The sequence below is a fragment of the Chenopodium quinoa genome, unplaced genomic scaffold (genome assembly GCF_001683475.1).
Source record: "Chenopodium quinoa cultivar QQ74 unplaced genomic scaffold, ASM168347v1, whole genome shotgun sequence".
Taxonomy (NCBI): Eukaryota; Viridiplantae; Streptophyta; class Magnoliopsida; order Caryophyllales; family Amaranthaceae; genus Chenopodium; species Chenopodium quinoa.
In genome coordinates this window covers 2029484-2054126 of record NW_018744128.1, presented here as the reverse complement: position 1 = coordinate 2054126, position 24643 = coordinate 2029484, and the positions used below count along the sequence as shown (strand labels likewise).

The 24643-nt window shown below is 35.2% G+C and overlaps 4 protein-coding genes across 5 annotated transcripts; 1 reads left to right on the top strand and 3 right to left on the bottom strand.

The window, feature by feature from the left end:
• Positions 1-887: 887 nt before the first annotated feature.
• On the bottom strand, positions 888-5078 carry LOC110692816. 2 transcript variants are annotated; one of them, XM_021869895.1, is made up of 3 exons: positions 4677-5078; positions 3820-3993; positions 888-1373 (listed from the first exon to the last, which is right to left on the bottom strand). In XM_021869895.1, the coding sequence occupies exons 1-3, from the start codon at positions 4740-4742 to the stop codon at positions 1155-1157; spliced, it is 459 nt and encodes a 152-aa protein (XP_021725587.1). In that variant the 5' UTR covers positions 4743-5078; the 3' UTR covers positions 888-1154. The 2 variants fall into 2 exon arrangements, with proteins under 2 accessions (XP_021725587.1, XP_021725588.1); XM_021869896.1 differs by lacking the exon at positions 4677-5078 and adding an exon at positions 4104-4490.
• Positions 5079-6202: 1124 nt separating this feature from the next.
• LOC110692815 (serine-rich adhesin for platelets-like) lies at positions 6203-14430 on the top strand. Its single transcript, XM_021869894.1, has 12 exons — positions 6203-6973; positions 7057-7095; positions 7610-7695; positions 7930-8015; positions 8140-8468; positions 9890-9958; positions 10303-10385; positions 11115-11432; positions 11805-11911; positions 12423-12580; positions 13302-13498; positions 13964-14430. Exons 1-12 carry the CDS (start codon positions 6656-6658, stop codon positions 14229-14231), a joined length of 2058 nt encoding a protein of 685 aa, XP_021725586.1. The 5' UTR covers positions 6203-6655; the 3' UTR covers positions 14232-14430.
• A 222-nt stretch (positions 14431-14652) lies between these two features.
• LOC110692814 (putative pentatricopeptide repeat-containing protein At1g31840) lies at positions 14653-17489 on the bottom strand. The gene has a single exon (XM_021869893.1). The coding sequence runs from the start codon at positions 17418-17420 to the stop codon at positions 14949-14951; it is 2472 nt and encodes an 823-aa protein (XP_021725585.1). The 5' UTR covers positions 17421-17489; the 3' UTR covers positions 14653-14948.
• A 1112-nt stretch (positions 17490-18601) lies between these two features.
• Positions 18602-24212, bottom strand: LOC110692813 (ATP-dependent Clp protease proteolytic subunit 4, chloroplastic-like). The gene is made up of 3 exons (XM_021869892.1): positions 23638-24212; positions 20039-20537; positions 18602-19001 (listed from the first exon to the last, which is right to left on the bottom strand). The coding sequence occupies exons 1-2, from the start codon at positions 24078-24080 to the stop codon at positions 20054-20056; spliced, it is 927 nt and encodes a 308-aa protein (XP_021725584.1). The 5' UTR covers positions 24081-24212; the 3' UTR covers positions 18602-19001; positions 20039-20053.
• Positions 24213-24643: the final 431 nt, after the last annotated feature.

The following is a 24643-nucleotide window of genomic DNA, read 5'->3' as shown; positions in this document are numbered from 1 at the left end:
AGGAGTTTTTTCAGTTACATCCTTCCTCGATCCTAGAGGAGCTGAGGTTGGATTCATCTTTTTCCTACCCAATAATCCCTAAAAACATGCATCCAGTTTCAGGGATCAACTTAAAAGCCGTCGAACATGGATGCAGGATATCGGGTTTTATGTCAACTTTTTAGGCACAAGCAACATTAGGGTCCAACTATGATCTTCCGTATTAAAACCTTGGCAATACTGATAAAGACAAGCTAGGTAATCAGGTGGGTTTATTTGGCTTACTTATGTCGACTGATAAAAGACAAGGAAGATTATAGAATCAAACTGTAAATATCCTAGAATATCAACTTGGGCCATAATTTGGCTTAAGAGCGCCATCTTACAAAAGACCATCCCAAACTCAAGTCTTACAAAAATATCATCAACAGCACCACTCCAGCATCCAAAGATGTTTTCGGTGTATGACGGAGCAGGGTGAAGTTAACAGCCAAATGACCCTTGGATCAAATGCTTCAAATCAAGGATCGACTACTATTTCACTTGATATATATATATATATATATATATATATATATATATATATATATATATATATATATATATATATATATAACATAGGCTCAAGTTATGCAGCGTAAGTGTAACAATGTTATTCTGATCTATCAATCCACTGAAAGATAGAAAGTGAATCGAAAGACTCCTATGTAACACCCTGTCTTTTCAAGCCCTCTTGAATAACAGCCTTCAAGAAAGACTATGGTTTCAACTCTTACTAATAACCAAAACACCAAAGTACTAAACTCCATCCCTTCCTTTCTCTTTTCTTCTTTTTTCCTTTCTTTCTAGACACAGTAACATAACTAAACAAAGTCCTCGAAAAATTGAAGATGCATAACATTTGCTCGTACAATAATAAATTTTCACAGATATATTATTAAAAATGAGCTCCACATTCCAATACAGTAGTAGATACAAATTAAGCATTGATGCCAGCTTCATTGAGGACTTGTACGTTTTGTTTGACAAATCGACAACAAAATTACATGCATCACAGGGAACCAGCTCCTTCACATTCAAATGATGTGAATTCACAGTGGTCGTTTCAGTATTGATTTTCAAAATATTATAAGAGCCACAAGTGAATTCCAGTAGATGTAACATCATATATATACCTATAAGATCCCAGAGGCCTTGCATTCTTCTAGCAAATTAACAAGGTTATGTTCAGGTGCACTTATTGATGGTAGCATCATGCGATTTTGACGAGCAGGCCGCGAATTTGAACCAGCAGCTGCTTCGGAATCACCCGCTGACCCTTCTGCCCTGAGCGGCAAGTCAGATCTTCTCCGCACATGTGCAGCAGAAACTCGCTCCTTCCATATTCTTCCATCCTATTTATTCACCATAAGATAATCCATTAATGGGATATCATACAAACTTGAGCTACAAATATGGGTGTATTACAGCAGCAGATACAATACTTGTCACACAGGCTTGTTGTTTCACCTCAAGTCAACTTGATCATGGTCGTGGGGATTAGACACTTCCTGGAACATTCCAAAACTTACACAAAATTCTTTTTTTGACACCTATCAGTAACCCATGGTAGAGTCCAACACTTTGTACAGAGTCTATGAACCACAGGTCATTCGAAGCTACAGCCTAGTTTCTTTTGGGTGATAAAAATATACTCCGTAAACAATAAGTTCTACTTACTAGCAAAGAAGATACTGAAATTTTCACTGTAATTACAAATTAGTGTGCCCTATTTTTCAGGTTATGTCTAGCAGAACAGGAAAAAAAAAAAAAAAAAAAAGAGCTACTCCCAGTAATGAAAATGACCACCAAAACGACCAGAAGTGGTCTACCAACTTTAATAAAATCCTGTCTCAATGATTCTACTTTCACCAGGTGTGGACTATGGACCACTTGCTTAAATAAAAAGCCAACCATAGCACATGTACCACATATAATTATACTGTGTTATCTTTAATTCAATAAATTCCATCCAATTCAAGTTACACATATGACACATTAAATGAGGAGTTTCTTTGTTCACAAAATTTTGAAGGTGTTCGTGGAATCAAAGGGAGAATACAGATTACAGAAAAAATATCACCAATTAGTGGCATACTCGTGAGGTCATTAAGTCACTAATGATGACAATTCATATTATATGTGAGAATCGGTTCTTCTAAGCTCTAACATTAAACGCTACTTCACAGCCTATGGCACTAATATAATAGGGGATGGAAGTGACAAGCAACTAAGAAAAGTACATATTGCTTCTAGCTATACTAGGTTCATGAAGCCATCATTTTAAAAAGTAGATACAACATCAGAAAGATTAAAAAATTGAGATACAATGCCGATTTTATTAATAAACAAAGATAAGTACAGCAGAATGGTACAACAATTCCAGCTAATGAGCAACAGATTATGGGCTTCTTTCTGAGGATATAATAATCAATAATGGACATCCACCTCATTACCATTCTTGGTCAACTAAAAATATGTAAAATTAGCACTTGCTGCACGCTTAATGCAACAGAAAAGTTGGTTGGTTAATTAATGTGCAACAACAATAATAAGAAAATACACACTAAGAATATATCTGATTAAAGAAATAGAATGATTTTTATGCAGTCTTGATGAAGAGCAATATGCTTTCATCCTTTACCTCAACTGTTCAGCAGTTGATGCTATTCCCATAGCGGGCTTTTGAATCTTGACAATGATTAAAATATAAAACCAACCCTCTACATAAGAAAAACTATGTTCACGAATTTGATCCCTCACAACTAATTATGACTGAGCAGCTGTTATCTGTGATTTCATCACCGATAGCTCATTATAAGAAATTTACTGAATTATTATATGGAGAAATGATGTGATGCTCACACAGCTTGTTAAAGTTAAGGAGAATAAGTAGGGAACCTTAGAGTAGAGTTGGCAGATCTATTTTTTCTAGCAAGTGAATACAATTAACATAATAGCTTAACTTCAGATTGAAGACAATGCCCAATTAACAGTAGCAGTTTAGTTCAACCAAAAGTTACTAAGAAAATGCAGGCATGTAGGTTGATACTGTTAGAATAAGAGTCACACTGCCACCATAAAGAAGGCATACGTTTCTAAGCTCGAGCAACAATTTTTAGGATAACAACCACAGGAATAAAGTATATTAACACCTGGTAAGCTAGTACCAAAGGTGATAGGACTTAAAATGGTCAATATTCACTGAGAAAATCTACTACACTGAACTGTCTTTGATTTCTAAGGTACTAACATGGACATTTCAACATTCAGTTTGCGATAGAAACACTCAATATACAGCCATTGGTTTTTCGATATATTGCTTGCACCTACATACTACATAGGCTTTCATCCAACGGAAGAGGTTATTTTTCAGGTGATCATCCACATTCCCCTGTTTAAGAGTAGTAATCTAGCTACTCAAGATGCAAACTACCGCTAATAGTACACCCTATTTTGTTATATTAATGACCTAGGTGCATTTTATTGTAGTGAAACCCAAACTATATATCTGAAAGAAGTTAATTTCAACATGCTTGCTTGGAAGTTGAGACTTAAAGGGCCTCCCTGCCATATATTTCAAAGGCAGAGACCAGAGAGAACATCCCTCCCTGGTACCAAAGCAGCTAATAGTATCTTACCAATTGTAATTTCTTATTGGACACATGAGTGACAATCAAAAGGACTATCCTACAAATCCAATAATCTAGTTCAGAAGCCAATTAAGACAAGGGATATTGTAAGACTACAAGCAAAGAAGTATGAAACTATGGGGATCATCAAATATGAGTAAAAACTTACATTTAGAATAGAAGGTTCTGGCAATGGGCACTGGACGGGTTTATCATTGTCAAGAGGCTCAACCGGATGTTCAACAGGTTTAAATTCTACACCTACATCTATACCATGAGCAACTGGCTGTGCAACCTCGGCCACTGTGTCCTCTGGAATTGGGGCTGAGACCTCCCTTGCATCCTGTGTCCATTCACATAAGAAAACCGCGAAAATAAAATCAAAATCAGCAACCAGCAGGCATCAAATTTACAACAATTAACAACAAGCAGCATGAACTTGAAGAGCAATACCAATAACAATGAAGCACACCAATCCTTGGCAAAAACACACCAAAAGCAGGTTCTAGCCATGATTAAAGACAACCCAATAAAGATTTTCGACACAATTTCGAATACTATATGACTCAATGATCTAAAAAGACAACAAGATACATGACTAAACCTGGTAATATTTCTCCAGAAAACTCAATAGCACAAAAACCAAGCTAACAGACCAATTATGTCGACAATGAACCTTATAAAAACCCAGATAAAAAGGATGAATTATTGCCCAAAATCAAAAAATCTCAACTACCCAATTCACACCTAGATCTAAGGAAGCCAATAAGAAAGTCAGATCAAAAAGGAAACATACAAAATCTGACCAAATCAACCATAATAAGAAAATCCCACAAAATCGACTTAAAATAGTCAAACAAAACAGTAAAACAAAGAACAAAATCATATAAACACAACAGTAAAATAGACAGTTCACCTATTCAAATCGTATTAGGTTACTTACCACACAAAGTATTCATACAAAATTACAAAAAAAGTTCTTAATTTTAGAAAATCATGCAACCCCAGAAAAGTAATTATACTCACAATTGCGCTTTGAGTTCTTCTGTGCCCAGATTTGCTGCTAGAAAACTTAGAGAAAATACCCACCATTCTTAAAGTTTCTTGCTTTGAATTGAAGTTAATAACTCACATTAAAAAGTAGAAAGAAATCCCTGAAAAACAAATTAATGGTTGAGAAGAGAGAAAATGAAGGAAGAAGATGAAGTGAAAAGTAGGGGAGAGGTTGCTTAAAGAAGAAAACTTTGGAGTGTTGTTGCTGTTGATTCTTCATTGTAGTAAGTTTGTATAGTATTTGTAGTTATTATTCTTGTTTTTTGAGTAAATTAATTTCAAAATTGTGGGAATTGCTTGCGAGTTGAAAAGCTGCGAATAAAAATCAAAGGGCGGCGATAAGATTTTGGGTTACTTTTGGTTAATTAAGTGAAAGTTGGTGCTTTGATGAGTTTAAAAATTAATTAAAACTACCAACTATGCTAATCACCCCTATAAATAGTTTAAAGAATTAAAGTAAATGTTACTCGTATGACTTAAGAGTACTTTGATGAAATGCATGTACGGCCACAATGTCACATCTAATCTAATCTAATCTAATCTAAATTTATTAACTTTTCATGTTTGTGATAATTAAGGTAATTTTAAAAAAGTTTAAGATGTTTCTAGCATTATACGAAGTACTATTCAATCACTACCTGTGTGTAATATTATATATTTTACAATGGAAGAAAAAACTAAATAAATATTAGTAAAACCCTCCTCACGAGGCGAATTCCTAATGCGTCGAAATAAATGATGGGAAATAAATAAAAATTATTACAAGGAACAATACTCATACTATCACTAACTAAATTACCAACATTTGCTATCCAATCAGCTGCTTGATTTACCCCCCCCCCCCCCGAAAGATATGACAAATACTCTAGTTATCGAACTTGCCAAGACGATAACAAATGTTTTTTAACAATATAATCAATTTGCCATGGTGTTGACCATATACCTTTAACGGGGTTGATCACTAAAAGATTATCACCTTCAATTATAATATTTTTGAACCCACGCTCAAGAGCTAGAAGAATGCCTTTATGAAGAGCCATGACCTCTGTTATGAAAACCTTGGTGGTGCCAACTGCCAAGGTTGAAAGCGCGAGCTTCTAAACTTGTCATGTTGTTGTCTATGATGAGGATACCTGTGCTGCTGACTTGTTGAGGACTGAATCGTCGAAATTGAGTTTGTAAAAATTTGTTGGTTGCGCCTCCTAGGTAACCATGATAGTGTTTGTTGGAGAATGAGAAGGAAGAGTAGATGAGGATCTCCAAAAAGGGAATCTCGATGAAGAAAAGGTATCAGTGAGAGTTCTTCAATGCCACTCATTGAACTCACTAAGTACATATGTTGTTTGATTTATGCGAAACATTAATACTACGTTACAAAATGTAAGACGGAGTAGTATATTACCTTGATAAATAAGTGTGAATCAAATGAAACACATATATACATGGTTCAGTAGATATGAAACTACTTCTCTAGAACAAAAGGTAGATTTTCTTATTGGCTTTTGCAGAGAATAAATAATAAAGAGAGATAATTCATACAATGAATGAGATACTACTGTTTACCTCTGACACATGTCAAAAGTGATCGATTACCTCTTGGTTTGCTTGAGCTTGGTGGCTAGTAAGGTTGTCCCAATTATTATACATGCCTCTTATTTTTGAAATGGATGAGAAAATAAAGACTTATCGAGCTTGAACGGGTTTCTTAATACTAAAATCGTGTTTTTTTTTGTTTGTCTAAACCACCCAATTTCCAGACAAATCGGGCCGGACTTAGATCGGACATAGTTGCTCACCTCTAATTAAAATTTTATATTTTGTACGAGTACCACAACTCCCCAAAAAAGAATTCAAAAAATCCAATCCGTTGTTGTTGGCTTCTTACAGTGTGAGTGTCCAAGTACACTATACCCATTTTCTCTCTCCATTCAAACTCCGATGTATGTTCATCAATGGCGTCGGAATTCACCTTAGACGACGACAATTTTGACGACGCTTTCTTCGAAGAAGTCGACAAATTAGAAGTTCTCGCAACTTCTTCTTCAACCCAACAACAACAAAATCAATCTAAACCTTCTTCTTCTTCAACTTCATCCTTTCACTCAACCTTCCCACAAATTCCAGAACCTTCTATTGCTAACACTAATGTTTCTCATTCTCCTCCTCGAGAACTTTCCCAGCGAAACCCTAATGTTTCTCATTCTAGTAGTACCACTCGATCGGTCTGTTCCCCTTTTTCTGAAGAACAATCGGAAATTCAACGATTGAAGGTTTCTTTTTAGGGTTCTTGAATTTTCCCCTTTTTACTAATTTGGTAATTTTAACTTATTTTGGTTTAATTTTTGATTTTCAGACCGAGTTGAGTTGTGCTTCCAAGGAGCTTTTGGATTTGGTATGCCTCTCATCTCATATTTCACTGATTTTTGAAGAATTCTTTTATTTTAGTTTTCTTTGGTATGTGTAAATGAGTACATGTTGTCTATTTGTATGTTGATTTTTGAGGGTTGTTATTGTTGGGTTTTAATCAAGATTCTTACTTTGGTAGTGTGAGTTATGTGTAGTTCAATATAATCGATTGGAATTGATTGAGAAAGGAGAAGGGTAATGATAACCGTTACTTTGACGAATATTCGGTAAGTACAATGCAATGGAATCAAATGATTGAGGGAGGAAAGAGGTTGAGGTGTTGGTGGGTAGAGCATGGTAAAATGTGGGTTGAATCAATTTCCAAATTCGTTTTCGTATCCCTCTAACCAAACAACTAATTAAGGAAATACTTTAGTGATTTCATTTTCAGCTCTTATGAACCTCGTATCAAGCATGTTCTTGATGATTGTATGGACAAGTTTGTGATGATCATTGTATTTGGAAATTTTTAATTAAGCTTTAATATGAAAATTATACAGCGACAAGAATGCTCTGAGCTTAAGAAGCAGAACGCCAGGGAGCAGCAGCTTAATCTTGTACATGTTAATAAGAAGTCCAGGACCAGGTTAGTGGGATTTGTTCATATGTTGAAAGAACTTATCTCTGATATTAGTGGATACTAACTAAATGTTTGCTATAAAATACTTGAATTTTTGCCATAAATAATCCTGGAAATTATATGACTACTGCTTTCTTCTTATATATTATGTAATCGACACTTCTACATTGTGTTTCTTGACTTTTTCTATAGTATTAAATTTGTGCATTATGTAACTTAGCTTGTTTTTTTTAATGGCAGTAAGTCTCAAGACTACAATACGAATGGGATTTCACTTGGAATTGAAAATGCTAATGCTAATCATGCTGCTCCCAAGACAGGTGTAGGTGAGAATGAGATTCACTTATAGACCTCATATAACTAATAATGTCCTGGTATAATCTATTAATTACCAAATATATTAAAAAACTACGTTCTTTTGTCTGTTTTTTTTTTTTTTTTTTAAATCAGAGAAAAAAAGTACAGGTATACAAACAGATAAAAGTGATGAATCTTTAAATCCAAGCACTAGTGGCACTACATCCACGGATGGTGATTTTTCTAGTTTGCTATCAATCTGGTCCCCATTAAGTAGCCATAGATCAAGCAGAAATTTTGTGGCGAAGTTAATCGAGGCGTGTGCTAGTGACTTCTGTGATCTTTTTGCCTGTTTGGGTTCGAATATGACCTCCAAATTGGATAGCAAGTGCTCGACTCATACATCAGTGCCTGGAAAATTTCTGGATCTGGATTCTGCTGAAGTTTCTAGGGTGTCGCAATTATATGCTGAGCTGACAAAGGTATTGGGCAGGCTCATTATTTTCTTATATAATAAAATCGCTGACAATTTATTGCTACCATATGCATGTTTTGTACTTGTTGCTAATGGCTTTGACAAATGTGTATAGAAGACTGGGTTACATGGAAACTGCATCTTTAAATGGTTTGAGTTGGTTATCTCAATTTTTAAGAAGCAATGTGAAAGATGAATATAGAGGCTGACTGGCTGAATAAAGAACATTTTGCTTGATATGATATTAGCTGATGTTTGGTTTAGAAATTGCTCTTTCTGACCAAATAGGGAAATATTTTATTAGAAACATAATCTGAGACAAGAATTAAACTGCTTTCATTTTGCTATCATTATTCTAGCTGGAATAACAATTATAACATGTACAGCTAATGTCAATAACTACCTTCACTCGCTGTTTTGTTACTACTTACTCTATTAGATAAGCTAAGTATAATAGTAATTTCTGCAGGGCGAGGGGCAGGGTGGGGGGGGGGGGAGTAAGAGGGTGTTGGTTGGGTCTTTTGGAATGTGTTATAATCATATAATGAAGTAGAATGCTAGAAACCATTTCTATGTGTATTCCGTCATTGAAGGTCAAACTGTTAAGAGACAACATTGCCATGGAACCTCATACCATTAGTATCTAACTCCATTCTACCCCCCTATAATCTCATCCCCTAAGATTCTAAATCTTCCACCTTAGATACCCAAAGTACAAGTTTAATCTAGTTTAAATTAGATAAATTTAACATGGTTTGGGGTTCCCATTTCCCAATCCATACCATCCATTCCATTCTATAATGTTAAACCAAATGACCCCTAAATGGCTAAGACAGTTACTGTGGAGTGGTGGATACCGTCATTGAAGAAGCTATGGCTATCTAGCCAAGTTGGTGAGTAGAAGCACTAGGTAATTCTCTGGTATGTGTCAGGTGGTAAAAAGGACAAAAAAAGAAGGGTCTGGGGACTGGGGGAGAAGAAGGTGAATACTGAATGTAGTTTTTACATGATCATAATTTGTGTGTTTGTTCGTTTGCTAATAGCTTGGATAGAGGAAAATTCTTTGGATCATATATTTGAGGGTGAAATTTCTGTCATTTTCATTTTATTCATTTGTCACCTTTAAGATTCAAGATTCTTCCAAAATGAAGCAAAGAAGAACTTTTGTATGCTGGAGACCTGGAGTTGTGAAGTTCCTACTTCCATGTTCCATGAATGACTAAAGGGACAGTTCTTCCACATGGTTTCACCTGTGTTGAAGAAATATCAAATTATCAATACCTGTATAATGTATTGTTCAGCATGTTTAAGCCATTAAGGATCTGAAATTTATTCTGTTTCAAGTATCCAGGCTTATTGTATCTTACCTTGAATGTGTTGGCGTATGATTGGTTCCTCTGTATTTAATGATTCTTATTTATGTTGCAGATTGCAGATGATAGGGCTCATATAAATGCTTTTTTGGCGGTACTGCTTGATCTATGTAGTCTTGAAAATGTATGTAAATCCTTATTCTTTCTTTTGGACCTGGGGTTAGGGGAGGGTGTTGTGTTTCTGGATTTTCATTGTTTGTGTTCTTGAAAGCTGCTCTTGTATTCTTACCTTCTCTTTTGAGTGTGATTAAAGGGCTAGCTATTATCATCTATATAACATGGCTTCTGTAGTGATTGTGTGGTTGAATAACACATCTTGTGGTTTTACTGCTGTTGTATTCTTACCCTTCTCTGAACTCTCTTGAGTGATTAGTAAAGGGGTAGCTATTGTCATCTGTATACCATGTCTTCTGTAGTGATTTTGTGGTTAATAAACACATCTTGTGGTTTTACTTCGTGTTGTTGCAGGCTCTAGTTGTTTGTAGGTCTCTGCGTATTCTGCGTATTGCTTTGGATCACATTTTGAGCATTGATAGAACATGTCCTAAAAGGTATTTATTCATCAGTCAGCTTATATAGTGTAGACTTTATTTCTTTTCTATTGGGATTATGTGTGAACGAGCATCATTCACTTCTAAATAATGAAACATGAAGTGTGTAGGTTTGCATAATGTAGACTTGAGAAGGTTTAGCAAATGAGATTTGCATGCCCTTACAGGGTTAATTTGTTTTCTTAAGAGGACATATAACATGTTGTTTTAACTCTACCATTGCTTGCAGCTATCTTTCCCTTCCTTACTCTCCTCTGTTTCCTTCTCTGTCTCTGTTATAGACTAGAAATCTGTCTGGTATACTTTACAATCAAGAGGAAATTTAAAGGGGAAAGCTTGGAAATTTGATTAAACAGACTAATAATTTCTTACAAAAGTTAGTAGGTTTAGTCTACAAAGCTCATATTAGTGACTTGAGGTCACAACACTCCAAATAGTGACTTAAGATCACAACTCTCCTAAGGAATCACTCCAAATTTCTGCCTATCCTCTCTCTCCTCCCCTCTCTATACTTATATTAAAGCTAAATCCTCTAACCTAATAATACTAGACTACAAATATTGCCCTTCCTTAGGTTAAGCTATTACAGTCTCTTTATCTCTTAAGTTTATGCCGCCTTCTGCTTCTCTTCTCGTTTTTCTTTACGGTGTTTTCGTTCTAAATCTGTAGAATTTTGTAGTACACTTTCTTATGAACTTTGATTTGATTTTTCCAGTGTACTCTGCTCAGGGATAATGTCAAGGTGAAGAAATCTTACTCTGGATCAGATGCTGTGCATATTCATGATTCTGAAGTGGATAAAAGTGGTGGATTACATGATATTAGTGGAGATGATACATCCCCTTCGAGATTTATAATAGCTTACAAAAATACATGCATTGCCGAAAGTGAGACTTTGTCCTTTCTTTGTCAAGTAGACTGGCTTCACCTGTTTATGTCTATGCATAAAGTTGCCCTTAAGTTGAAGGAAGAACATGCAAAGGTAGAAGCAGTTTCCATCATGAACATAATTCTAATGAGAACTGATCCTTGTTCTGCTAGAGCAAAGTAAGTAATTATGCAAATTCTTATCAAGCTTATCAATCTATGTTATAATATTCAAAGCACTAAAATTCTGCGGTCAAAATTTTCTGTCTTACTGTTTTATGAATCAGTGTATGCTGGAATTAAGGTCCTTCACAAAATTTAGTAATTTTTATCCTTATATTTGAGCATAAATTATTCAATTGGAATACTGGTTTGTAAAACTCTTTAAATTCTTAGCTGATGCATATATTATTTTTAATAAAACAAGAAGTAGCTAATTAGTATAAGAATGGAAGGAGATTTGTATATAGTAATATTTTTTGCTTTTAAAAAACCTTTTTGCCTCTGGATTTTCTCCTAATTTGTGGAATTCTTCTGTAATTGATGAATCAGGTTTGGGAATTCACCTGTTTTTGAAACTGTTGCTTTACTTTTGAGAGAGGAAGCTGGGTTTTTCTGCCGTAAAGAAGCTGTGCATCTTCTATATCTGCTTTTGAACTGTGAGTTTATAAATCGTAGTTAGTGTAGACCTTCACATTGTCCGTGGTTTGCCTTTCTGTTATATGAGGTTCTTCGAGCCTTTTGAGGTTTTGGGATTGTTGTTAATAACAATCTATTAATAATACAAGTCGACTTGGTTGTAAAGAATTAGATTATTTTGCGTGTGCTTTGCCAATTTTGTCGTCTCTCTTTATTCCTTATAGAAGGATGCTGATTTAGTTGTGTGGTCAATTGATTTTTAGTTGCATTTATTCTTTTGGTATCTAATGCAATATTTGAAATGGATGCTATCATGACAAGCATGTGCTTTTCCTTAAGTTATGTCTGATGGAGAAGTTTAATGTATTTCATTGTATTGTCCATTACTAAATATGATTAGACTGGGTTTTATTTGGTGGAAATATGTTGAAATGCATCTATTAAATGTTCCATAAATTTTTACTAAGTATTTTTAAAAACCTGTTGGCCTTGCTTCTAATTTTTTTCAATTTTTTCTTTGTCTTTGGAAAGGTCCAAGTATATTATCTACCTTTTGTTCGAGGTGTAATGAAGATGACAGTCATACACAATCGCCAAACGATGGTGCAATAAGCTTGACGTGTCATGAATCTCGTGTTGTCCTTGAAGAATTGGCCGAGTGTGTAGTTTGCTCTGATTATGGTGCGAAGGTGGGAATTCTATCTTGTGTGTGTGTGTGTGTCAGTGTGTGTGTGTGTATGTGTGTTTTTATTCTATATTTTGTTTGCTCTGATTTGCTGATTAGATAATTTCTGGGTTGCCTCTGATGAATATGTCAAGCCTGGAAAGAGATGATTTAAAATGTTTTACTTGTTTTACGCTGCAAACATCCTTGAAAAATGTACCGTGTCTTGCAGGATTCACTTCATTCTACTTTGAAAACCATTATTAGTTGGAATCAAGTTTGTTTTGTGTGGTGCCTATTTTTGGGTTTGGTGGAGGCAATTTTTTATTTTTTTACAAAACCATCATCAAATGGAAAATAAACTTCATCCTCAATACCAGAGATGGGTGGTCCAGGGTCATAATCCTAATAACAATTTCTATAATTTTGGTTTTAAATATTTGTGTTGGAACCAACTCTGGAAGGTCCAGGTTTCCTCAAAAAAAAAAACAAAAAAAAAAGGAAAAAAAAAAAAACTCCGGAAGGTCCAGGTTGAGTTCAGCGTTTTTAAGCTCTGCTGTCATAACTGTTCTATCTTTGGACAAACTACTTTTATGAAATCTGGTATTTGGATAATTGAACAAACTACTTGGCCTCATCTGCATATGCTTTTTGGCTCAAAAAACTGAACAATGAACTCAATGACTTGTCATTCTCTGTCATTTGACATGTCTGATATCAGGTCTCCATTTCTGCCACTATTTCAGGAGCTGAACCTACGTAGAAACGCAATAATTGTGCTATCCTTCTTGGCTTCTTCTGGTAAATGTGGATTTAAATGTTTTCTGTTCCACAAGCTTTCCAACAAAGCTAACTTTCTGGTGCTAATCCTGAAAGTACTGATGGGAGAAATCGACGCAGAAGCATTGGAATCTTGCCCTGCATCAGAAGTTTCCAAAGAGAGGTAACAGTAACTAAATAAAAAGAAGATTAAATGTTTTTGATATCTACATATTCATCCTGCTTGCTTGCTAATTGCTCAAAATTATCGACTTTAGTAAGCAAAGTGCTTCTATCTTGATTCCTTTTGCATTTTTTATGTGTGATCTACTGCCATCTTGTACTCTTTCCCACATTGTAAGTTCATTATTATGTAATCATTGCTATCTCTCTCTAATGTTGATTGTGGAAAACGTTAATACGCTTGACATCACAAAACGACATCTGATTTGGAGTCAATTTTGAGGATTTGACGTAAAGTACCAACATTATGAATTATCTTCAGTTGTTTAGGCCAGAAGCAAGATCCTTTTTTGGTTCTCAATAAGCCCATCTTAATTTTGGGAACAATGTTATTTTTTTTTTGAAGAATATTTTGGGAACAATATTTTTTTCCTTTTCTCATAATCTTTAGGGTAATGCAATGCAGAACTTTACTCATGCGCGAGGCTTTGATATTACTGAACCGACTTGCATCTCATCCTGCATATTCAGCCACAGTCTTGCAAGAATTGACAAGCTGTAGAGACATGGTCAGCTTGGCAATTGATACTGCTACTAGGCTGTCCAAGAAAAGCCGGAGACTACTGAAGACTGATCGTATTACTAAACAGATGCGGGAAGTTGAAGTAGTGGACTTGGCTTGCTTATTTAGGAAAAGAATTTTCACCTTCCTCGGAGAGAGCATTTCCTCGTGAATATAGTTTACTCGATCTCACATTTTTGCTAATTGTATGTACACTGATTTCTGACAAGGATCCAATACGTGAAAGGCTACTGTGATGGAAAATTTACATGGCAGCAAGCATTGTAACCTTAAATTTTGTAATGAGTCATGAATGATCCGCAATTTTGGACCAATATTTTTTTGCGAAACAGATTTTTCTTTGGTGTTAATCATCAAGCTTTTGTACTTCCCTTCTGCATAAAGATTATAGCATCTCAAGATGTCATTCCTCTTAGTTTTCTTATTTGTCAATAAATTCATAAAATTTGGACAAAATGAAATTGCCATTCATGATGCAAGGTTTCCATTGTAAACCAAATTTTGTTTTTCTCAGTTTAATAAAACAAATACAAGCATATGAAAAATATGCAATGAATCAAGGATACAGAGGCTGAAGTCCAAAACATAACATACACGGTGATATAATGCCAATGAATGAAGTGTAACATTCGACTATTTTACAATAATTACACATCACAATCCCCCTTAGACTATTTATCGTGATTTTTAATAAGGATAAACGTAGTCATATTTTCAAATATGTAATTTTCATAAATTTGTTGTCATCCTATACATCAGTTCAGTGTACAACAAGATAAACGATACCAAATTTGTTCTATAGATCCCAGAATCCCAGATGCACAAATTGCCTCCACAATGGACATGACAAACTTAGTTTTGAAGTTAATTAACTCAGACCCAACTCACCCAAGAGATTATACTCTACTATTATTCTATCTAGAACTTGATCCGGAACTACACCCTTCGCCAACATCTTTTCATACATAATTCTGGCTTCTGTTAGTCTCCCGACTCTGCAACAGCCATGAATAACTATACTGTAAGCCACAACATCAGGTAATAAACGCCTATAAACAGCAGCATCGAAAGTACTTAAAGCCTCTTCAATCAGTCCTCTTTTGCACAGGCCATCCATTATGATACTAAAACTGACAATATTGGGGTCTATTTTGTTCTTAGACATTTCTTCAAATAATTCAAAGGCACTGTCCAAGCCACAAAATTTGAAGTAGCCATCAGCTAAGCAACTGTATGTCACGACAGTAGGCTTCAAGCCTTCATTTAGCATTCTTCTGAAGATCAGCATTGCCTCGTTTACTCTACCCCTTTTACAGAGAGCGTCAATCAGAATACTATGAGTGATAACAGTGCCTCTGATGGGTCCATCTACTAGGCTTTCATATAGCTGCATTGCCTCGTCCAACTTCTCTGAAGTGCAGTAACCACAAATCATAGTGTTATATGTCACAATATTGGGTTCTGGCCCATGAGCAGCAAGTTTCCGAAAGAGATTATTCACATCGTCAACCCGGTCAACATTGAAGAGACCTCTTATAAGAACATTGTAAATGGCAATATCAGGACTCACCCTAGTCTGTTTCATAAGCTGATGAAGATTTAAGGCAGCCTTCAAGTTTTTCTGCTCACAGAAGCCATGAATCAGTGTGCAATATGCAATGGCATCCGGGGCATCTATCTTAACCATTTGGAAAAAGAGAATCAGAGCCTCGACATTTCTCTCTTGAGCAATCAGTGCTTTCAGAAGCAAAGTCTGAGTTACGGAATCAGGAATTATGTTCCTCATTGATATTAGACTATATACCTTCATCATATCCCTCATTTGGTTCAATCTACAATAACCATCTAGCAAAGAGTTATATACATATACATTAGGCTGTATACCCTTCTTTGAGGCCTGACAGAAGAACTGAAGAGCTTCATTCAAATAACCTTGTTTGCTAAGCCCATTGATAAGTACTGCATATACGACAAGATCTGGTACATGGCCAGCCACCAACATCTTTCTGTACCATATAAATGCCTCTTTCAGATCTCCCAATTTACAGAATCCATCAATAAGATTACTATAGGCCAAATTAGAAGGCTCCAAACCACGTTTCACATAATCACCAAAGACCCCAGTAGCCTCACGAACACAGCCAGCTTGGCATAACCCTTTTATGAGAATGCCATTGGTAACTATGCTAGGCGAGATTCCTTCCCTAAACATTCTTCTATACACTTCAATTACTTTCCCTAGATCTCCTACTCTCACATATGAATCCATGATTGAGCCAAAAATGACAGCATCCAACTTTTGATTCTTTTCTAAAGCCTCAGTCAAAAAGCGATGGCCTTCTTCTACCCTCTCATTCTTTAGAAGGCCATCAATAATAACACTATATACAACTAAGTCCGGGGATAGACCTCTCTGCAGCATCAAATTGTAAAGCATAAACGCCCCCTCCAAATTCCTTTTCTTGCAGTATGAGTCAATCAAGGTGCTAAATGTAACCAGGTTTGGACTTGGACCAATTTCTAGCATTGTATAAAAGAACTTTGATGCAGCTTCAACAGAACCTTCTTTACAAAGCATCTTCAGTACCTTGTTACAGTCAACAATATTTGGCAGAAAGCCCCTATCAATCATCTTCCGATGAAAGTTCAATGCTGTTTCAAAAAGATGATTACTAATAAAATTTCTCATGACAAACTCATACACATTGAACCCTTGTTTCAATTTTTTTGCCGACTGCTCACACAATTCTTCAAGTATATTAGTAATCCCATCAACGCAACGCGAGGCAACTAACGAATCAAGCATAGTTCTTAATGCATAAGGAGCAACATCAATTCCCATCTTCGACAATTGCAAGAAAACACTAATACCCTCATCAAATCTACAATTTCGAAAATACCCAGCAAGCAAGAAACTACAAACTGTGTTAGGATTAGTCCCATATGTCTTAAAACCCTCATGAAGTACCTCAAACACATCCAAGTCCCCAAATCTCTCAAGCATTTTATCGAACACTTGGTGGGCATCACAAAACAAGCGATGAAATAGCAAAATATGGGTAATGCAACAGTACGAATGCAGGGAATGATTAGACCCTAAAACCTTCTCAGACCATTCAAAGAGCCTAATTGCTGAACTGGGTTCTGAGCGCAGAGAGAAAAGGACTTGATCAACAATGGTGGGTCGATGTTCAGAGGAAAAATTACGGTTTTGAAAGGGTTTAAAGTTGTTGCCTTGCAACACAAAAAAAGTGCGAGTGATGAGAGATTTTGATAACAATGAAGAAGAGAGAGATGAAATGCGGTAAGGTCTTAGAAGGTTCAATGGAGGGAAAAGCATTATTTGAAGTTTCTGAAGAGTGTGAGAAACAGACCAAATCAAGCTCCATATACTGTTATACCAGCACTTGTATTCTCCAATAATGTCACGTGTCTTAACGGGTCGGATTTGTGTTAGACATAGATTAATTAATTATCAACTACGAAGTACTTTGTCTGTCTCCAACATATTTGTCTCATGCGATTGGATTATTTCACTTTATTAAGTTCTGATAGAGTAAAATTGACGAGAGAGAAAAATAGCGGAACCTAAAGTATTAAGTTTTGGTTGAGTAAAATTGATGAGAGAGAAAAATAATGGAACCTAAAGTATTTTTGTGAGAGAGTTGTGATCCCTACATACATTAATAGTTTTAATATTATGGAGCAATCTTAAAGAGATGACTTAAAAAGAAAATTTAGGCAAACAAAAAGGGACAAAGAGAGTATGTGTTAATCACGAATAAAAATTACGACTAATATAATGTTTAGGATCGTATATTAACCAAGATTTTGACTTTGTACTATCATACAAAATCCTACACCTTATGTCGATATGTGTGAAACTTAACTAGTGGATTATTCTTTGGTAAAATCTTTAATTAGAGCATGATAGAATACAAATAACACACACAAAAGAAATGCCTTTAATGATAGTGAGGGATAGCTCAAGTGGTTAGAGCTTCCCTCCCGGTTCCAAGAGATCTTAGGAACGATTCTCACCCTCGCCCTTGAGGCTCTCTAAACACCAAAAAAAAAAAAAAAAAAAAAAAAAAAAAGAAATGCCTTTAATCCATAATAAACAATGTTTTCAACCTTTATTTAGTATTTTTAAAACAATTATATGAGTATCTAAGATTGTAAAAACACTTGTAGTATATACAAAATTTCAACTTGAATCGAGTAGAGGGCTTAAATGACATATGCCCCACCCTTCAAGGTTAAAAATTAAAAGGGATAACACTTTAAAATTTAAATAGTTCGAGTAAAATCAAACATGCATTGAATTGACAATTATTAATTTTTTAGTGCACACCAGTTTAATAATCCTAAATTCGGCTTAGAATATGAACGTATTTGTGAGATAAACCATTACTCCAATAACATCTAAAGTAAAGGCAATCAATTGCCAAGTCTTAATTGTCAGTTTAATAACATTTCTGTGCAAATGCTTCAAATCTTGCAAATTTCATGAAATGAACATAAACACTTAAAACTAGCATCCCTGAAGTAAGTTCAATGAGACACTACTATATTGAATTCCCACCACGCTTTCGAAGAGTGGCACCATCTCAAGTGATTTTACATAATACTAGTATTTTGATTAATCAACTCTGTCAAAATAGACAAAATTCCATTCTAAACAACTATGCACTAACTGAAACCAACTGTATAGTGCAGCAACTCATCTCATAAGTATTAAGCAAGAGAAAAGACGTATCCAGAGTATGGTATAAACTTGTACAACTGAAGCTTCCTCAACCAACTAAAAAGCAGCACTATCACTTGCTATTCAATTTCTGTTGCAGTAGAGATCTGTGGAGTAAACTGCACTGAGACTCTGAGAGTATGTCAACCCAAGCTAGCTTCATGAATGCCACGCCTACACAACAAAGAAAGTTTGAAATGGTTATAACCAACAGAATGAAACAAAAAGAGAAATGGCTTTCATTCTTTTCACCTAAACAACCACTACCCGAACTTGTAAGAAATTATTAACCCTTACCCAGACTTATTTTAGTTGTGAATTAAACTTGGGGTAGTTTTCATCTAAACTTGTAGGCCCTTATTTTGAGCTAAACAGAAGTTATTTACTTGTAGAGTATCTGAATATGTAGGTTTTTCCTGAATTTTTTCTAGTTGAAAAGAAGAAATCCATAAGTAAGCTCCGCAATTTTTCTCTTCCGTTTCAGTTTTTTTGGGTCCTTCAGTCATCTACGAAGTATTATCTATTTGACTAAGTAAAGGAGTTTCCCTTCTTCTGGTTGCTGATCATTGCACCTATTGTGCTGCAATGATGGTCATGAAGGGTACTACATTCCCATGATCCCATCCCCATCCTCAAATTGGCAGGCATGGCAGCTTTCCAAATTCAGATCTGAGTTAAGCCTATTGCCTACATTATTCTGGTTCACATGAGTGTACCTCTAAAAAAGGCAGAATAATTGAATCAGTATGGAAAAATCAAAATAGTTTAAGGGTGAACACTATGAGTTATGCATCATTTCCCATTATAATCTCTGCAGGCATAAAATGCATCCAAAAAGAAGCATCATAATGTACCTTCAAATGTCAAAAATCTTTCCCATACTTTAGTTCATGTCCAACTAAATTGCATATAGAATCTGAATATTGACCATAAATTTCCGTATCAGATAAAGTTTGCTTATTATTCTTTTCTAGGATGTCCAGAAGGGTTTGCATTGAATTTTACCCTTTTTAGCGCGAGTTTAAATCTAGAAATATACAGCAGAGAAGAGAGACCAACTAATACAGTACAACAAAGGGTAAAAAGACCGTTCCTAAGTTTTGACCAGCTTCTAAGAATGCATAATTTATCATCCTACACAACAAGACAGAGATATACGAAGTATAATATTATTTTATTCTTAAAAACAGAAAAGTATTAAATTGTCATACCTGGAATGTCCCCAGCTAGTATATCTCATCATCAGGAATTTCTGGTGTCAAGAATTTTTTAGGATCTTTACTAATCTCCATATAGTTGAAATTGGATTTCACCTTTTCTGGAACAGGTTCAAGTGGAATAATGCTGTCTTTATCAACAACCCCGTCGATAAGCCCATATTCAACTGCTTCAATAGGAGACATATAGCGATCCCTATCAATGTCTTTTTCTACTTGTTCAACAGGCCGCCCAGTGAAGTCAGAAATAATTCTTGTAATATTATTCTTGTTATGCATGATTTCTCGGGCTTGAATTTCAACATCAATAGCTTGCCCACTAGCCCCTCCAAGAGGTTGATGAACCATTATTCTAGCATTGGGCATTGCAAGACGTTTCCCTTTGGCCCCAGCACCAAGAATAATTGAAGCTGTTGATGCAGCAATTCCAAGAGCAAGTGTTGACACATCAGCCCGCACAAGCCTCACAACATCAAAGATGGCCATCGTTGCACTGATAAACAAGTCAAAAGCAAAGCCATGAGTAACTTCAATTGAAGGGGGTCGGATAAGCTTGTCATCCAGCAGAAAATCACATTTATATACAACATTTCATTTCAGACGTTCAATGACACACAAGTTTTTGATAGATTTATGTTCATCATCATCAATCAACCCACACTAGTAATTAACAATATTAACAACCAAGGCTGAAATTCCATTTACTCATAAAACTAGAGAGGAAATTCTTATTTCATTTTCTTACAGTATTTTGTTGACTTCAAAGATCAATAACAGCTGATTTGTAGGAAAATACACATAACAATACAAGTATATTTTGTAATTTAACCAGAGTCTACTATTTGGAGACCTTGTCTTTAAAGAACAAGCTTATATTTCTCCCTAACAGAATACATGTAACCATCACAACAAAGTTCAGAAAGAATCATCATCGTGACTTCTTCCATCAGCAAGCACAATCACAATTATTTGCTCGCTACTTAAAAAAAGAGATTACACTGTATTTTAAATTAGTCTTACCGTCATGCAGAGCTTCAAACTGCTGCCACATTTAACAAGGAATAAACTTCTAATATATTACGGAGTAACTACCAATGAATCATCAAAATTAGTCAAAAATGTCTTATCAAAGCATGTCATTTCTTTAATTAGCACATTCATCCTTGCCTTAACCAGCCAGAAAAGACCTATACTAGTAATAGATGAAATTATCCTACCATCACGACTCACGAACCCCACCACATCATATTTTCAAAAATGCTAGTGAATTGACAGTATTGTAAATTTGTAAGCAGCTGAGTTTTCTACAATTATAAGGGATGGGAAGTTGTGGATTTCCATGCACATCATTTGTTCCAACACACCAACACCAAGGTTAAAGATCTAACAACTACACATCAACCAAACCAAAAGAGTAAGTAGCTAATTACATGCTTTCGCCCAACCAATCTCCAAATTGCCCACCCAACATATAATTAGCAAATGCAATAACTATACTCTTCCTATACGTAATTATTGATTACATGGTAAGATGAAATTATTGATATTTTCATCAATTTTTTTACAAGGATCCGTTAGAGATAATATATAGGAAGACAGAATTGATAAAGATTTCTACACCTTCAGTTGTACTAGCAAAGGGTCACGTAATTCCAGACACAAACACAATTTTTTGGAATCAAATGACAAGGTCCTATGCCTGCAATGCTAAGGTAATGTCAACCAACGCTGACTGCTACTGTCAAACCAATACAAGAATAGAGACTGCATAAAAGGAAAAAAAAAAACACTTCACCAACAGCTCTTAATGCACTATTTTATCCAGCCATCTCTATAATCACCTAGAAGACTTGCTCAATTATTCAAATTACCTTGACTTCTTTTTAAAGCATGTATGAGTTGGATAATAATGACTGGAAGCCCTTCTATCTTACCAAGAGAAACCTAAGATTATGTATCACAGACTTAAGTCATGTTGTATTACTAATTCCCATGTTGTATTAGTAAGACTTAAGTCACCTCCTCTTTCCATATAAACTGCTCCCTTATAAATTTCCTTATCTACGTCAGTATAGTATCAAAGATGAGGTCATAGTAAGCTTTTTTTTTTTTTTTTTTTGAAGGATGAGGTCATAGTAAGCTTAGTTACCTTACACTATGTACAATACCCCAAGTTGATAGCAGTGTCATGATCACATCTTATTTCAGTTTTCTGATGCCTTATTAATGATTTCCTACACCAACTGATATAGTTGCAACAGCCTATCTTTATCTAGCACCTCAGCAACATTTTCTCCAAGGTGACAATAATGAGCAGAAATCTTTACTTCAAAGGCAGGATAAAAATACCTGCTTTAATTAGTAAAACTACGTTTACATTATATACCTCCAAAGACTCTTACAAAGTAACTTTACGTAGTTCCATAGAAAACTAGAAGGAGGGCAGGAGTGAACAAGTTGATAAAAGGTTAAGATGCGTGAAATAACTAGGCAAAACCAAGAAAGTGGTGTAACATTCTACTTGGTCTTCCTTCCATAGGTCTTAGCCAAACTAGAAGAGAACCCTAAATCACACATGGAAACATCATTTGACATGGAAAATCTCTGATTCAAAAGTTACCCTTATGGCATGCTTGGATTGAGAGTGATGTATTACTAGGGTAACAAGAGTAAAGCTAAAGAAATGAAAGTGAATATAAAGAGGGATGAGATAGTGATGGTGTGATTGTAAGGGGTATTACCATATTATGTACTGATGGTGTGGGGTGAGAGGTGAAGAAAAGAAATGTTTACACTCACTTAGGAGTAATAGTTATACTAGGGGAAGGGTGAATAACTTTAATCCTCATTATGAGGGAAATGATTCCTCAATCTCTCTTTTCCTCATGCAACTATAGATTTTTTTTCATTAGTAAACACCTTACCTCATAGAACAACACCTCTAATCACTTATATTATTCCTATGTTGACTTGTATTACCCCTTAATTCATTATCCCCAACCCAAACGTGACATTAAAAGGTATCGAAGTCATTTCTAACATAAGGAGAAAAAAAAAACCTAATTCCGCATCAATTTATTGTAAAACAGTCTCATACTACACTTTACATTTCCTTTGAATAAGCAAGGGATCATCTCTCACATATTCCATACCTTAGACAAATTTACACATTTCCATTCATTCTCTTGAAAACAAAACAAAAGCATATTCAAAGTGAGATTAACAATGCAACTAACACACAATATATTCTCTCCAAAAAAAACCCAAAAAGACAAGCAAACAAACAATACATTGGCTTAAAAAGTAAACACTCTTCCCAATTCCATCCCACTGACATATTTCACATTCCCATTCATTCTATAATAGCCATTTATTACTGCTTACCAAACGACCGCAACAACTCAATGAACAAAGTTCCGAAAACAAAACAAGAGCATGTCCAATGTAATTTCAACAATGACTAAAGCAACTATTCAAGTGCAATTAGCAGCAATTAATCTTCTCCAAGATAAACCCAACAAACAACAACAGATTATAACCAAAATAATCACAAAAATTATACGAGTAACAAATAAATGAAAAAAATCATATACCTAAGAGAACCACCAGGAGAATTGACGAAAAGGCGAATATCCTTAGTATGATCTTGAGCATCCAACAAAAGCAATTGACTAATAATAGAATCAGCAACAAAATCATCAATTTGACTACCCAGAAACACAATCCTTTCTTTCAAAAGCAACCCCATTACATCAGCTTCAGCACCTCTCATGGCGGTCTCCGGCGTCTGTTGGGCCGAACCCATGATGGGGCCCAGCCCAATATCATCGAGCCCAAGATTGAAGGGGTTGGAAGATGGAGAATTTAGGGTTGGTGGGTGTAATTGGAGGGATGAGTGGGCCCGAAGAGAAGGAGAAGAAATGGGTTTGAAAAAAGGGGTTTTGGAGAGAAAATGGCGGAATTTGGGGGAAGAAAAAGATGGGGTTTGAGGGAGGAAGTGAGGAGAGAGAGTGGAGGAGAGAGAAAGTGAAGCCATTGATTTTGTGAGGGATGAAGATGAAGATGAAGATGAAGTGCAGTGGAGTAGAATTGATTGATGTTGCTAAGCAAAAGGAGAGAATCAAAGTGAGAAAATTTGGGTAAGGTTTAACGTTTATTACCTCCCAAATAAAAAAAAAAAAAAAAAAAATTGGTATATATAGTAAGAAAATCAATTATTATCCCTTTGTTTCATAATAATCGTAATAGTAGGGTTGACACAAATTTTAGAAAATGATAGACTAGGGAAATGAGAACTTTTTTAATATAAAGTATAGTTAATGGGGGATATATTTAATTGTTTAGGATCCTTGTCAAATAAGAAAGTGTTGCAATTATTATGAAACGGATGAAAAAAAGAAAGTGTTACGATTATTATGAAATGATGGGAGTATCTAACAAAATTTATCGAAGTAATTTGCAACAATTGAAACTTAAGTACCTAAAATGCAACTTCTGATGAAGTTTGGTGCCTTATTTTGATATTAACTCGAAAGGAAAGAATTAACCTCGTTGGAAAAACTACAAAGATGTGCAACAACTTGTTGATTACAATACTTT

Excerpts from the sequence above, each read along its gene's own strand:
- LOC110692814 (XM_021869893.1), bottom strand. The coding sequence starts at position 17,420 with ATGCTTTTCCCTCCATTGAACCTTCTAAGACCTTACCGCATTTCATCT.
- LOC110692816 (XM_021869895.1), bottom strand. The coding sequence starts at position 4,742 with ATGGTGGGTATTTTCTCTAAGTTTTCTAGCAGCAAATCTGGGCACAGA. Across the intron at positions 3,994-4,676 it reads GAAGAACTCAAAGCGCAATT|GATGCAAGGGAGGTCTCAGC; the intron begins GTGAGTATAATT and ends GAATGGACACAG. Across the intron at positions 1,374-3,819 it reads CAGAACCTTCTATTCTAAAT|GATGGAAGAATATGGAAGGA; the intron begins GTAAGTTTTTAC and ends GTGAATAAATAG.
- LOC110692813 (XM_021869892.1), bottom strand. The coding sequence starts at position 24,080 with ATGGCTTCACTTTCTCTCTCCTCCACTCTCTCTCCTCACTTCCTCCCT. Across the intron at positions 20,538-23,637 it reads TCTCCTGGTGGTTCTCTTAG|TGCAACGATGGCCATCTTTG; the intron begins GTATATGATTTT and ends CTTGTTTATCAG.
- LOC110692815 (XM_021869894.1), top strand. The coding sequence starts at position 6,656 with ATGGCGTCGGAATTCACCTTAGACGACGACAATTTTGACGACGCTTTC. Across the intron at positions 10,386-11,114 it reads GATAGAACATGTCCTAAAAG|GGATAATGTCAAGGTGAAGA; the intron begins GTATTTATTCAT and ends TACTCTGCTCAG. Across the intron at positions 11,433-11,804 it reads CCTTGTTCTGCTAGAGCAAA|GTTTGGGAATTCACCTGTTT; the intron begins GTAAGTAATTAT and ends TTGATGAATCAG.